The 14,773-nt window shown below is 38.7% G+C and overlaps 1 protein-coding gene across 1 annotated transcript in view; it reads right to left on the bottom strand.

Moving 5' to 3' along the window:
- LOC141899037 (regulator of G-protein signaling 17-like) overlaps positions 1–14,773 on the bottom strand; it is a 28,045-nt gene that overhangs the window by 2,694 nt on the left and 10,578 nt on the right. Inside the window, exon 2 of the mRNA XM_074785189.1 lies at positions 2,507–2,721. Within this exon, the coding sequence (XP_074641290.1) occupies positions 2,507–2,721 (215 nt within the window). The remainder of the gene's footprint in view (positions 1–2,506; positions 2,722–14,773) is intronic.

Here is a 14,773-nt window from a genome sequence, read left to right as displayed (position 1 = left end):
GTCCAAAGTAGTTTATCATCAGCTAAGCAAACAACGTGAAAACTTGTCTGGAGAACCTCCGACGAGGAGTCTCGGCATAGTCGTCTACGTGTATTGCGGAGACGAACGCATCCCTTTTTATAATCATCAGTTAGAACGTCAGATCGATTCGGATTTCTAATGGGTTTTTTTTTACTATAGTTCAGTTCGGCCGGTTGCTCAAAAGTTCGTTAGAGTTAACCAGTGGAAAAATATGATGGTATTAAATTCAATTGTCACGATCTCATTTATCCACTCTTTCATCTCTAACCAACTTTTGAGCAACTGACACCAGGCTTACTGCCTGTGCTGATATATCTATCGTCACAAAATACGAATACCCTGAATTCGGCCTGATTATCTCGCCGAGATAAATCACTTTGGACGTCACCAATAAGATACAATAATATATATGGCCACGGTTTTTTTCGCGACTGCAAAACGGTTAGATACATTTGTTAACTACTAATACGCACTTAAAAATCCATCCGTACATTTCTTGTGTGTTCGACTCGATAAAGATAGACAATTTTGAATCTTTGGTAATTCATAACAGTTGAAATTATTGTCATCAAGTAAATGACGTTCAAATGATCAAATATTGAAATATCTCCGGCAAGGCAGACGAACAAAAGAAAAACATGTACGGACGTTTTTTTTTTCTCTAAAAAAAATTAGCTATTTATGCCTCTATAAAAATGCCTCACTTGTTTGTATTGTCCGTTTGGTTGGCACTCTGGTATTGCGTCATTGGACACGACAACCTATCAAAGGGAAACATGCTTCTTAAATTTTCAAATCGATATAGAATTGTGAGGACTTAAATATCCGTTAAATGCAAATATACCTTCGTCTTTAGATATGAACGAGTTATTGGTCAGCGATGGTTAATTTTTAAGCTTCGAAAAAAGAAATCCCCGTAAAGAAAACTAATTCCGTCTCGTCTAAACTAAACACTGAATGAACTTAGCCTTTTCGTGAGTTTTCTTCACGCCGATCTCGGGCACGCGGAAGATAGAAAGTATCGGTTCTATATTTCTCTATTTTTCCTTCAGATCGTCACGTGGCTATTTAGTTTTCCTTAAGCGTTTGCTTAAGACGGTAACACGATAACAATTTCGTTCGCTTTCCCTTCCCCCGTGACACATTCGGCTGCTTTTTTGTGTAAGACGAAACGCGTTCGATAATCGATGCGGTTGCGCGGACGTTCAAAGGCATAATCTCTAAGCGAAGTGTCGACCTACTCGAGGTCCGCTGCCGGAGCCCCATTATGCGTTGTGAATCTGCCGCAACGGGCTGCTCCGCATCGCCTGTAACGCTAGCATTTTCCAATATATGCCGATCTAACTTATTGCGCTATGCTTCGAATAACCATATTTCGCCGTTATAGCGAGCAAACACGAACAATAGTTGCGCGCACGGAATTGGATTATCGAAAATAATGAGAATAATATATCATTTTTAGAGAAAGAGAAAAGAGAGCAGGGAGAGTGAAAGATGAAATGATCATCCGTGTTCGGTACTAACAGTGAGAAGAAATACAGAGATATCCTATATATAATTTTCTAATCTAAAACGAGTGCTCTAATCTATATAATATACGAACAAGTGAATATAATTGTCAGTAGTGACTTTCGCTGAAATGGAAGGCGAGTTTCTATTTAGCATTCAAGGTTGTCGATTTTACTCGATCTGGGTTGGGGTTCAGATGCGTGTTTCCCTTTTTGTGATAGTTGTAACATGTACAATGCACTTGGTTCATATATACGCCGTAATAATAAATTGATTCCTTTTGTTCGTGCGAATTTTGAACTGTCTCCCAGTTATATACAACGTTTCTACATTAGATTGAATGAAGATTTCAGGGTGTTTTTTTCTCTGTAATGATTTAAGACGGAGATATACATGAAAACCTCGATATTCGAAATAACAACACAATCACTCTCATTCGTTCGCACACACACGCCTTTTTTACTTTGTTTCCGAAACGCTGAAAGTGTGCTGTTACGTTCAATTTTTATTCCGATTTCTAAAAATCCCCCAACCCTGATCAGGCAAAATCAACCTTTTTCAATATATTTCATATTCATGATTCGTGAAATAACAAATGAACTATGAATTATACGTTCGTTTTCGTTGAACGGACTTGGGCGTTTGCATGCAATATGGCGCTGGGCAATCTTTTACACTGAAGCGCACTTTCGCGGTTGTAAAAACAAACTTTTACGAAATAAATAACAGTAAATGCACATCATCACACCCCCTTCCTAACAATCACAATTGAAATAGCAGTACACTTGTCGTTAATTTCTGTTCCCCGATTGAACACTACGCATCGAAGGAACTTAGAACTAACTTTTAGCATTATTAAACGTTAATTTTCAAAAGTGAGGGAAAGATGTAACAGGAAAAGTTCTGTACGTTTCCAATCATCTACTTCGATATTTATTTATTTATATATTCATTCGTAGCCAGTGCGCGTACTTACCACGAACAGCTGCAGCAACAACACCAGCAAAAGCAACAAGCTTTATTATTTCTATCAGCGCCCGATCCGACCGGCGAAGGGGGCGGACTGTCGTTGTTCAACTGGTCTTGTTGGCTGAGATTACTTGTGCGCCGATTGTTCTTTGCGGCTCGATTGTCATTTTCTACAGCCACCGAAGTTGTTGTCGAGCCCCGTGGCGATGCATTGCCACTCATCTGAAAAAATAATGAGAATCTCCCGTAAGTTGTCGTAGCTAATTGGACCGACAAGAGAAAAGAGTGTCTACACAGAGCTGAATGTTTAAAATGAGATTCTAATATATATTTGCGAAATGTATATTCCATTTTTTTAAAGATTCTGAACGATGTTACGAAAATGAATGACTAACAAGTTGGCTAAATCGAATTTTCGAATAAAAATGCGGAATTACGAAGATTAGCTCTGTGAAGTATCAGGTCCTGCTAGGAGGGATCGTCTACGCCAAGTCAGTTATGATGAATTATACATAATCCAATGCCAGTCTGTTCCAGTTCGATGGACACGCACGTCACAAAGCCAAGCCGATTAATGGATTCGCAAAAAGCCATGCCCGTGCGGATCATATGAAGAAATGGGATGCTTCGTTCTATTCGCAACGGAGAGGATAAAAAGCCTCCGATTAACGTGAATTAAGCGAGAAATAAAAACTTTAAAAAAAAAAACGAATTATTTCACACTGTTTCGCGGCAGTACACGGGCGAAAAATTGTGCACACAAAATGCGCCGGGCGAAGTCCTTATCAGCAAAAATTCGCTCAACAACAGGTGAATGCAGATCATATATACAATTATTTGAAAAAACATTTTAACCGTGTCGAAAATACGTAGTATTTACAATATTCATCTCTACACTTGCCACGGTTCGGTATGGCGTCACGAGTAGCTAGTCAGATTAGGTCGTTATGCTTGATCGTAAATCAGTTCAGCGTTTGGCCGAACGGCTAGGGTCTTCGGTTTCTTCAGTTAGGTTAGCTAGAGTTGGCTCGAATCCCGGCTTCCCGGGCGCGCACACACACACCCATACAACTATCAAACAACAAACTGCAATATTCAGAGGATTTCAAAATTTATTTTTCCCAGTTAATAAAGATGTTCCCTCGATATTAGATTGTTTTTGTTTTTTGACAATTTGTAACCTTGAAAGACGCGAGCCTGGTATGAGGTAATTCAATTCGACACGAACGCATTCAGTTACTTGGCTTCGAGTATTTGAGTAGAGGAAAATGAAATAAGATCTCAAAACATCCAAACTATCATGTTTATAGGATGGATCTTTTATGAATACTGATTGTAGATGTGGGCACGATTATGACATGCACCTACGAGACAGACGACGACTTTTTTGCAAAATGATATTCATATCGATGACGAGGGCGTACGGTGATAGGAGTGCCTTTGGACATATGTCAACTTGGAAGCGAACTCCTAATTCGTTCTAAAGGTTGTCATATCGGTTGAAATATCAGTCAGAAAATGTTAAAATGAATGGAATAAACCATTTTACAGTTGCTACCCTCCATTTTGTCAGGGAACATTTATCCTGCATTGTTAGGTCGTCTTTTCTCTTTCATAAACACATTATTTGCGATGTGTGTGTTTTATCGTATTTCACCAGTCCTTGATATGGATTCTGACATTTTAAGCAACATTCTAACCTTGTGATTGTCTAATTCCAGAGATGTAAAATACATTTCATGAAGTTGCAACAATGCGACATAAGAGTGATATACGGACTATCATATGAATGATCACGTGACATCAACGAATACCGGCGAATTGGTGTTATAGATGCCTTCGCGGTTTCACCAGAGGGCTCAGTACGGAAGCTTCGACTGAACAGCTTTTAATTCGGCACAACTTTCTGTCGAACCATATTTAGCCAGAAGCTCGTAATGACGAGATAATAGTTCTGTCAAAGTGTTCCAGTAAAACTGCAAATCATTCGTATCGATTTATATGGAAATGTATACGAATTTAAGTAGATAAACGTTTCGACCTCAAAATTCGTTCACTTAATCCGCGTTTTCAAAGGAAATAGCGCTAAATCACAGCATCACATCCTATATCACTAAAACGGATCTTTAAAAAAACGAAAAATACCTTCTGTAAAATTCAACGAATCGTTTAATACGAACCGTGGGTTCATACATTTTCATCATAAATACGTTAAGGTGAATATAATGCGTTTTTTCATATTTGATATGTACAGGTACAACAACATAATTCATAAGGATGAAATCGGACGGAGCCCAGTAACCTCGTAATTTTCGAAGTATATATCACAACATGTATCGGACCAATGTATATGAGTGAGATCCATTTTGCAGCGAATAAGCAAAATATCCACCAAATCATCTTAAACTGGTATTCAAATTGGAAATATATGATATTCACTTCGACTTTGAGTGATACTTATACGTACATACACACAGACGTACGTTTGCGTATGTCTTGTGTCAAGACATCATACAAGCAAGAGATAGAAGACACTTAGCTATTTTACCCTGACTGCTGTTACCATAGTGACGGGAACACAAGGAAAATTTGTGCAAGTAGCAGAACAGACGAGACGAGCTTGGTCGTTACATCTCACGGAAAGTAACGCAACCACAACGCCAAGGGTCATAGGAACAAAGGTAGTTAATTGCAACAGTTTGACCAGCAATATCACGCGATCGGCAATTAACAATCGCCGTATTTACATCAGTATTTCGAAAACAATAAAATTATCATGCAGACGAGTTCAATGTATACATAACTACTGACCAAGGCAAATAGATATCCATCAGAACGAACACATACACACGTACATCCGCAAATTCATGCCATAAACTTGACATATGCTGCGAATGGCAAGGCATGTTTTGTGGGAAAATATCACCTGTAGGCTAATACATGTAATTCAATCAAATATTCTGGGATCGGAAAATGTTTATATATAGCCTAATGGTGTATATTTTTTAGATATATTTAGAATATCTTTAACAGTCTTTCGGGGAAAAGGGAAAAAAGCAATAATTCTTAGTTTTTACTATATGCAGAGGTCTCCTATCTTAGGTGCCCATGAAAATATTCAAAAATGATTTATTCGACATTTGATTTAGAATTATAATTTCGTGGTGTATAAAATATACTGAATAATGTCAGTATTCACTTTTCGAAAATGATTCTAAATGCAGGAAATACTATCTAAAAGTATCGATTTTTCAAAATTTTCTGGTACCCAGAGAGCTGCATTGTCAAATTTTCTAGATCGGCCCCAGCCAATTTGGTCTACCAGACGCTGATACCAATTTTCCATTTTGAATTCATCCACATGAATATCTTTCCAACGGGCGTGAATTTTGGATATTTACTCGTATTTGCTAGAAGTGTTTATCGGAACGCTTAATAAACGCTGTTTCGGAAATGAGTTAAATATACACACATACTCACAGCCATGATACCCGGACTTTATAGAACACCACTACATACAGCTATTTACCAACATCAGTGGTCAGTACGAAATCGTTCAAACAGTGAAACGATAGCCTACGCGCACTGTTGCTGAACATGCTAATTTCAGGCAATAACAGTCTGTGCATCAGACAATGGACCGATTTGAAAGCCCGCGGATACCAAAGCAGAAACAATGATATTAGCGGAATTATTCAAAATCAATGAATATATTCGATATCCAATCATGAACGACTATAACCTCACCTAACCACCTAATATGCCTTGCAACCATATATTATTCTCTCGACTCGTGTATATGTCGATCTGAATGTAATGACGTCAGGGCAGGGATTCAGTTCGGCGTAACCGGTGATAAGCTCGTGCACAAATCTAAATCAGGACTTTCGGGAATCGTAACCGATGAGATCTGCGGCCGATGATCGAGAATTACTACGAGATAAGAGGATAACGACGGTCACTTGACATTTACGAAAACGTATCTTCGGGATTTTGTCTGAATTGCCGGATTTTGCAAATCTGAATGGTTGACTGCGACTTTGGTGAGAACCGGTCAAGGCCGTAAGAACTATATATAAGTTTAATTCCTCGGGCTCCAAGATAGAATCCATTGAAATTGCATCTTTAAAACGCCAATTACTTCCATGGATGATTTGAAAATTCCCAAAATGTCCCAAAATTGCTGTGGTATAAATATCTACGTGAAAAGGTCATCGGAGCAACTCACAACCAAAGAGTGACGGACACACCCTTACGATGAATGGTTAGCAGCACATCACACGTCGTCCGGTTCCGGTTACAATACTGATGTTTTAAGTGTTACACAGTGATTGATCAACATGCCTTGGTCAACTTTCAGCGCCGAGTTATTTCATGTTAGCCGTCGTTTAAATGCCATATTTTAAGTTTGTTATATGGTGTTTATGCCATCATGGTATCGGTTCAATTCTTAAATACTGAGTATACTTAAATACCTTGTTTCTCCTAATTGGCCGTATCATATTGAAAGTACAATAAAATGTGTAATCAGTTCATTTCTAAAGCTGCCGGGTCTGTTATGTTAAGCTTGATCATGATTTCTAAAAAGAAGTGATGTACAGGGTATAGAGGCTGATGGCCGGGTCAACTTTTTAAGCTCAGAGAAATGAGAAACAATGTATCAATTTTTTTAGACTTACACATGTGTATACTTTAAACCAGTAGGTCCCAGTTCCGTTTAACATATAATATCGTTGATTCTGATATGGAATATCGAATTGATCTTAGATTCGGTGGCATCACACAACGGAGACACAATGATCGATGGATAATGTTTATCTGGTTGCCGCCTCAAGGTTTTAGTTCGTTGTCTAAATTCGGAAACTGGCTATTTAACGATGCCCAGCGATCTTGAATGCGGATTATTGACGACGCTCAATTGGTATATCGATACTAGATCGATCAATTAGGGAGCCAATCAATCAATCAATAAATACTCGCTTCTCGGGCAAATTTCTTGAACAATGCCAACGATCTAGCGGAGAGCACTTCCGACTAGAGTAGGTCAGTGGTAAAGACAGGTGATCGGGGCATAGAGACTGTTGTCACTCGTGATTGAAATATCTGATTTCTGACTAGTTCAGTCTAAGGCGTCATTTATCATAGGAGAGAAATCCCACAATAAATTCAGTCAAAGATGAAAAATTCTTAGAAGTGTAGAATACAAGTGAATAACTGTATATATTTCGACCAACGTTTTGGCTAAAGAGTTTAGCCATCATCAGGCGTCTCTCGGTCGGATATTGTGACTCTTCTCGACTTATCATCCATTAATTTTGTATAAATAACGGGGTCGAAAATCAAACGACTTCTTCAATTAATGAACTTACCAGATTGAGGACATTTTCATCATGATTGCATAATTTCGCGAAAAGTCCCCCTTTATCATATTTTACACACTCAAGCAAAATATCGTAGCTTGCACAGCGTTTAAGTTATAAGTTTATATATCAGCTACAAAAAGATCATTCTAACCGATAGAGAGGTCTTTGTTCCGGCTGAATAGAATACGATAAATCATGAATCTTCAGGTCTGAACGAGAAAATTTTCGACCATTAAATCCTGTAACATAAACCGTCGAGAAATCAAGAAAAAGAAGCGACGGCCGATAAAAACGCTCACCTTGCTCGATAATCTGGAATGTGGTATATTGAGGCAGGAAATTATGAAGGCACAATGCAATACGTTATAAGCGAAGCCAGTAGACCTGAGGTAGTCTAACTCTTGACCGGGGAAACTAATAAATGTGGACATGTGAATCATTCAGGAAAATAAAACAGATGAACTGTAATCCGTTTAGTTAGTCAATTGTTAAGTGGATGGCGTCATTAATTCCCAAATGAGACAACGAAACACTGAGTTAGATCTATATCCAGATGTAATTCATATTCCACAAGTTCAGGTTACTCTCTTAACGAATCTATTGGTAGTTCCGCCAGTCATAACAAATCCGCTAAATGTACTATATGTATAAATGTATGGAAGATATGCTAAGTCGTCAAACCCTCTCGTGTAAGGGTAATTTGAATATCTGCCGAAATTTAATCAGTGGGATGGTTAATGGGTTCGCATACTGTATACTAATCCAATTCCGTGCGCATTTAAAATTCTGTCGTTATAGGACGAACGCCCTCGGAAGGCTCAGCTGCCGTAAACTTCACACGGAGTTGCCACAGTTGTTGTGACCAGTACACCACGAGTGTAACACCGCCATACACTGCAGCAGCTCTCTAGTGTCGTCGTAGGCAGGCGACAACTCATGGATGGAACAGGATGCCATGGAAACGAAAGCAACCCGGCTCGCCTGTTTGTAGTTTCCCGTTTCTTAAAATTCCTCACGGACTGTCACTTCGTGGCATAATCCACATATCCTGCACAAAACGAATCCGATATTCCATTAACTATTCACAAACAAGTTAAATACACGTCGAAACACTTAATGTCGCCCACCTTCACCGCATCCACCAAAAGAATCCAGACAATCTCAGTGCATCGTCTGCGACGTAGCAGCACGTCATCGCGTCCCGTTAGTGCGCATGTGCGTCCTGCGGGTCCATTGATACGGTGTTACCAGCTAGTTGTTGGTTGGCGAATATAATATCTGCCTCGAGATCTGAATGGGATGTTGCATATTTGATGTGGTGTATCTATTAGCGCGTCTTGATGAACGATTATTATTTCCTCTATGAAGTATTTCGGGCTTCATGAATCAATTAACGCGCACGACGTCTGGTGACCATTGTAGACTCAAATACCGCATTTCTCAACACCTTCTTTCCGGCAACGGATCTCTTGTCAGCTCACACACTGCTATTTTGAAAAATTTGTCAATCTAGATACGTAAATATGAATGAAATGTAATAACAATCAATCAATATAATGTGCATAAAATGCGATTTTGTCAAAATTTGCTATTTCGCGTGTGTTGAAAACCTGTTTACGCCGTTTTCACAACTAACGCGCATTATCAAATGCTTGTCGATATTTCTCATCGAGTTTCCAGCGAAATCAACGTGAAATCTAAACTACGACGGTTCATGCGTATACATATATATATGCATATGTCTAATAACATGTGCGGCCAATAATTACAGGACTGTAAATATGAAACTGAACATCTGCAGAGTGAAGAGTTGCGAACATAGAGTCGGTTTAATTCTGATGAACGGAGCCCTTATCGTCATTTCCGTTCGGGATATCCGTTGGACTCCGCACTCAATAAAACCCTTCGTTTTCGATTATCGTTCCATAATACTCCAGATCGACGAATACGAATTGAATCCGTTTAAATTATGCGGTGCCGTATGATTATCGAGTTGTCTGTATAGGTGAATTTCACATTATACATTCGAACTGAATATGCAGCAAATGCAGCAGCAGCAAATATTGTACAACTCGCTCGCTCGTCGTACGCGCAACTTCGTAACGGGTTTGTTTGCATAAAAATCTAATTAAAATCACTCACTCGCCGTAGTTGTACCGAGATTATAAAATTCTTGATGGAGGAAATCACGCCACTGTGTGCGATCATCGATTTTCATTCGAGCATACGACCGGCCAGCTGTGAGAATTATTTTTCATTTTCACGCTGGTGTTTTCAAGTGCTCATCAATCAAACAGGTGTTTTCGTATCACTAGATTTCTACGTAAACCAGTAATACATGGCTAATGTTCATAAAAACGCTTCATTTATACATATCGACATAATATAGGGGATAATATATTATTCGTTATTAGAAATGATGACAAACGGATCTTGGAAATTTTCCTGAATTTGAATGTGAATCGCTTGATGGAAAAATACGTTTGCAAAAAGATAAACAACGAATCAATTATATTTTTGAAAATAAAGCATTAGCTCATTCATTCAATAGCTTTTTAAAAGTTTATTACCAATTGCTATTTTGTCACGAACATAAAAGCTGTAACTTCCTGCGGTGGAACGGGTCCGCGTTATCGATCGCAACTAAATAGATAACCTTGAAACAGGATAGAATTACATAGACTAGTTCCTAGCATAATCACGATACGAATCTCCATATCCTGATCGATCATCGAAAGTGTATCGTCGCTTATAGTTTTGCAACTGCTATTTTTCGGAGGTGTCCGTAGGCCTTATTATGAAACATCGGACGGTTAGAGGGTATTCCGGCATAGTCGCGCTGATGTTGGTGCTTCGATGGATCTGCAACTGACAGGTGACCGGCTCAACTATCTAAATTGCTTTGGATGATTTATAAGTAGAATGGCGCTTTCAGTACGAGGCGCCATTGCGCGCATCAATATATACCGATAATACATTGTCTCGATGGAAACTAGCACCGTGGGGCTGCTTTCATTTTCCGATGTATACCGCCGCAGTGATGGGAAATGATGTTGTTCCGCTTGATAAAGCAATCTAACCAATTCGAATCAAATGTTCAATTTTCATATTTTATCAATATGCCGTGCCTTTGTTTCAGCGTCGAGGTGAAGGCTGTAGCCTGTATATAATCCCTCTGAGGATTTACTCGGCTGATATTTCTGGTTTGCTTTTAGTCAAAAGTCTCCGGATTAGGGGGAATAGCTGAGAGCTTATGTACACGTCATTTGATAAATCATCTTATGGGATTCGAGGACAATCGGCCACGCATCGGTCAGCATTGGGTCATCGATTCCTGTAACAACAACGTCTACAAAAACGCCGCAATAGAACGACATTTCGTTTGAAGCGGGTTGAAAATCGAAAGTTAAAGGATGGACATTAGTATACGGAGACACCAGACGACCGATATTTCCTGCGACGTGACAAGGCAAACGAGTCGTTTATTTGCAATCATTCGGCAGTAAAATAGCAAATATAGCATCAAGCGATTGCACCGGTTGGCCCGGCAGTGTCGGCGGTTTCTGTGTCGGTACCCGCGCGGTTCAACCGAGGCGAAACGGGCCGACACCGGCGTACTCGGTTCATTAAATCCAGATTGCCGCGCAGTTCTTGGAAATAAGACAAAATAATCGCTCCTTGATAAACACGTTAAATACAGTAATCTGTAATCGCCGAATAAAGCATTACGTGCTTGCAGCGCCTTCTAAGATGAATGTTGCAGTCGGCGTCTTTATGAAAATGGCATAACCGATGTTATATTATGGTTATTTTATGTCGAGGAAAAGTGTCGCGGAATTTCTCGCGCGCTGTGTGCGCTGATTCTCTGGTGCTATACACGGCGGACCCGAGGCTGGGGATTTATTGCGCTATCACGGCGTGTTGACAACTTGATTATGAAGCTTGCTGGCCTATTGATCACGACGCTGTATTGCAGAATACGACATCATCCATGTACGGAAGCGATGGAAACAATCGGTGAAAATGATAATTTCCCACACGATAAATTGCCGTTTTACATTTGCGACCACGTTGCTCGTACCTGATTGACAGGAAATTGGAAAAATAGATTAAATACGTAACACTGAAATTCAGATTTCATTCTCTGAGCGCATGCGTTCCTCTCTCACAGACTTTGGTTATATTCATTTCGATAAAGATAGAAACATGCACATTTTAATCATAAAATGTTCTGAAAATAATCATGCACGAGATGGAGGAACTAAAGATAATGCAAGATATCATCGAAATAAATATAATAGCTATAATTTACATTTCCGGATGTCAGTATCGTGATAAAACTGAAAATATGCACAGTGAATAAGATCCTATCTGTGGAACCTGAAACTAACAAATAAAGCAAAACACGTTTTCGCTAATCTAACAAAGGCGGTATGGGTTAGTATACAGTACATAGTAATGAACATGTTTATATATACCGAAGACACGAAACCTCTTTCCACACGATCGACTGATCATACCACGAACCAGTCCTAGAGTAGTGGTGAAGTTGAATCATCAAAAAATCAATTTTATTTGAAACCGAATTCGAATGCAGTTCGGGGGCGGATCTACGGTCTGAATCAGGGAGGTGTACAACCCCAAAATAGGGCATAATCAAATTGGCACCCCGAAAAAAAAACTCATCGGAAAACATTGACTCATTTTTGGAAATACAGAGAACGAGCTTATGAATTTAACTTTGAAAGTATCCGTTTATCAATTTTTGTCTTTCCCATAAAATTTCAGGGCAACTTGACATTTTAGGGGGTGCGCGCCCCCTGCACCCTCCCCTTGGATCGGCCCCAAGCTACCATGACTTATCGAACTGGGTCCAGATGACGATAGCTAGGTCTATAAATTTGATTCCAGAGATTCTACATTCGGTGGGCATATGATTCGAATTGCCGCGTAAAGATTCTTGATCGAAAATATTATTTCAGATGAAAATTGTGTTCATCATAATGAGTCATCTTCAAGATTTCAACACAGTTAGCCGGGATAGCGTAACGTGCACTGCACACCACTGAAACACCCGGCCCACGATCAACGAAGCGAAGCGCAGGTTGCGCAGAGTGCTATCTTGCAAAAACCGCTGTAAAATGAGGATTTGATGCGGTATATCGTATAGTGTCTTCGGCATTGTACAAATCAGAGGGTTGTGCAGAAACTGAAAGTGCACTTACTGTATGTATACGCTGATACATGGCTATCATTCAGAAAATTATGCACCGCTGGAAATAAAATGAAATGTATATATACAAAATCAGAAAAAAAACGTCCACACGCCGCACGAAAAAAAAATCAAATAAAATCAAATGATGTTAAAACTAAATAGAATCATATTCGCATAAATTCATCTAAGAAAAAGAAGACACACATTTCTACGCACGTATCCAAATAACAAACAATATCATTAAATGCATAAACCAAAATATCATCGGCACAAGATACAAGTACCTGCAAATAGAAACTGCAAAATAGAGAAGATCACCACCACCGATGAAGGCGAAACTTAGTCGTTTTAAGTAATACGCGGATTTCTTTTCAATGAATGATGAAGATTTTCCTGCTTAACAAAATCAAATGGATTTAAGTGAATATACGAACGTTTGCAACTCGAATTAGCGTAGAGTATATAAGAAAATCGCAATACACTCAGTATTTGATAAAGCATATATAATTTTGTGGCTTGCTGAGATTATGTACCGGTATATTTAGAAGAAAATGGCGACTGCTAATGATCAATTGCAACGCGCTTATCAATTTCGACGTCAACTCTTCGATAAAGGATTGGTGGTTTCGGGTCAAAGAACGGACAGAAAATGTTCAAACTGTGAACGGGGATAATGGGCCTCAGATCCAAGTGGTTTACGGGCATGTATAATAATCACACGGTGGTATCGATGTTTGTCATCGTTCGCACGCAAAGTCACCACCATATATACATATATGTGCGTAAAAGATTTATGAATAAGCATAACAGGTTAGTATCTATTTGCTCGGAGGGTTTTTAAAGCAATCGTTTTCGAAAACCAAGAAAACGATACAATTTAGACATATTTTAGATTTACTATTTTCAGTTCGTTAACTACATCAACGTCTAACGTAACAGACAAATACAGAAATCAAAAACCCCTTTATTCATTTCGACGCGGAATAAAATCCTTTTTGCAATATGAATCTATTGAATCTATTAATCAGACCGCGATTCGTTGCCACATTTTCCATATCTATTCAGATACTTCATCGCCGACGACAAGTCATTAACGTGTTTAAATGATTTTTCACGTCAATACATTTGACATATCAAATCCGAATCGAAAATTACCAATTGCACTTACGAGCTTTCAAAATGCTTTTAATACGATTCTAAATGGTTGGAAACGTCAACAAATGCCTAATTGGAATATGTTGAAGTGGTTAAAATGAAATCGGTTAATGCGATGTAGTATCAATCATATGAAAAACGATTTTAAAACCTCCCATTACTTGTTCGAATGTACTTCGTATTCTGCATTAAGCTCAAATTAGATAAGCGGGTCTTTGCAGATTGATTTTCTAGCGAACTATATCACTGTACTTGTACAAAGGCCGAGCAAGCGCTTCTCTTATAAGAGAGGAGATAATACTATCGACAGAACATGGTTCTTCCAAGTTGATTATGTATTTTTATGTAATTATCTAAGTCTTTTTGATTACGAAATAATTTTGAAATTATTTTATCGTGCAATGGTCTTCCGTGTGATATGACAAATTAATGATTAAAAAATAATTAATAATACAATAAACCATATCAGGTAATCGAATCAAATTATGAAATATATCAAATTTAAGGAAGTAGAGGAATATAGAAATAAATTTGGGGAAAA

This window comes from Tubulanus polymorphus, chromosome 2, assembly GCF_964204645.1.
Source record: "Tubulanus polymorphus chromosome 2, tnTubPoly1.2, whole genome shotgun sequence".
In the NCBI taxonomy this organism is placed as follows: Eukaryota; Metazoa; Nemertea; class Palaeonemertea; order Tubulaniformes; family Tubulanidae; genus Tubulanus; species Tubulanus polymorphus.
Note: the sequence above shows the minus strand (reverse complement) of the source record. Positions and strands in the feature narration are given on the sequence as shown.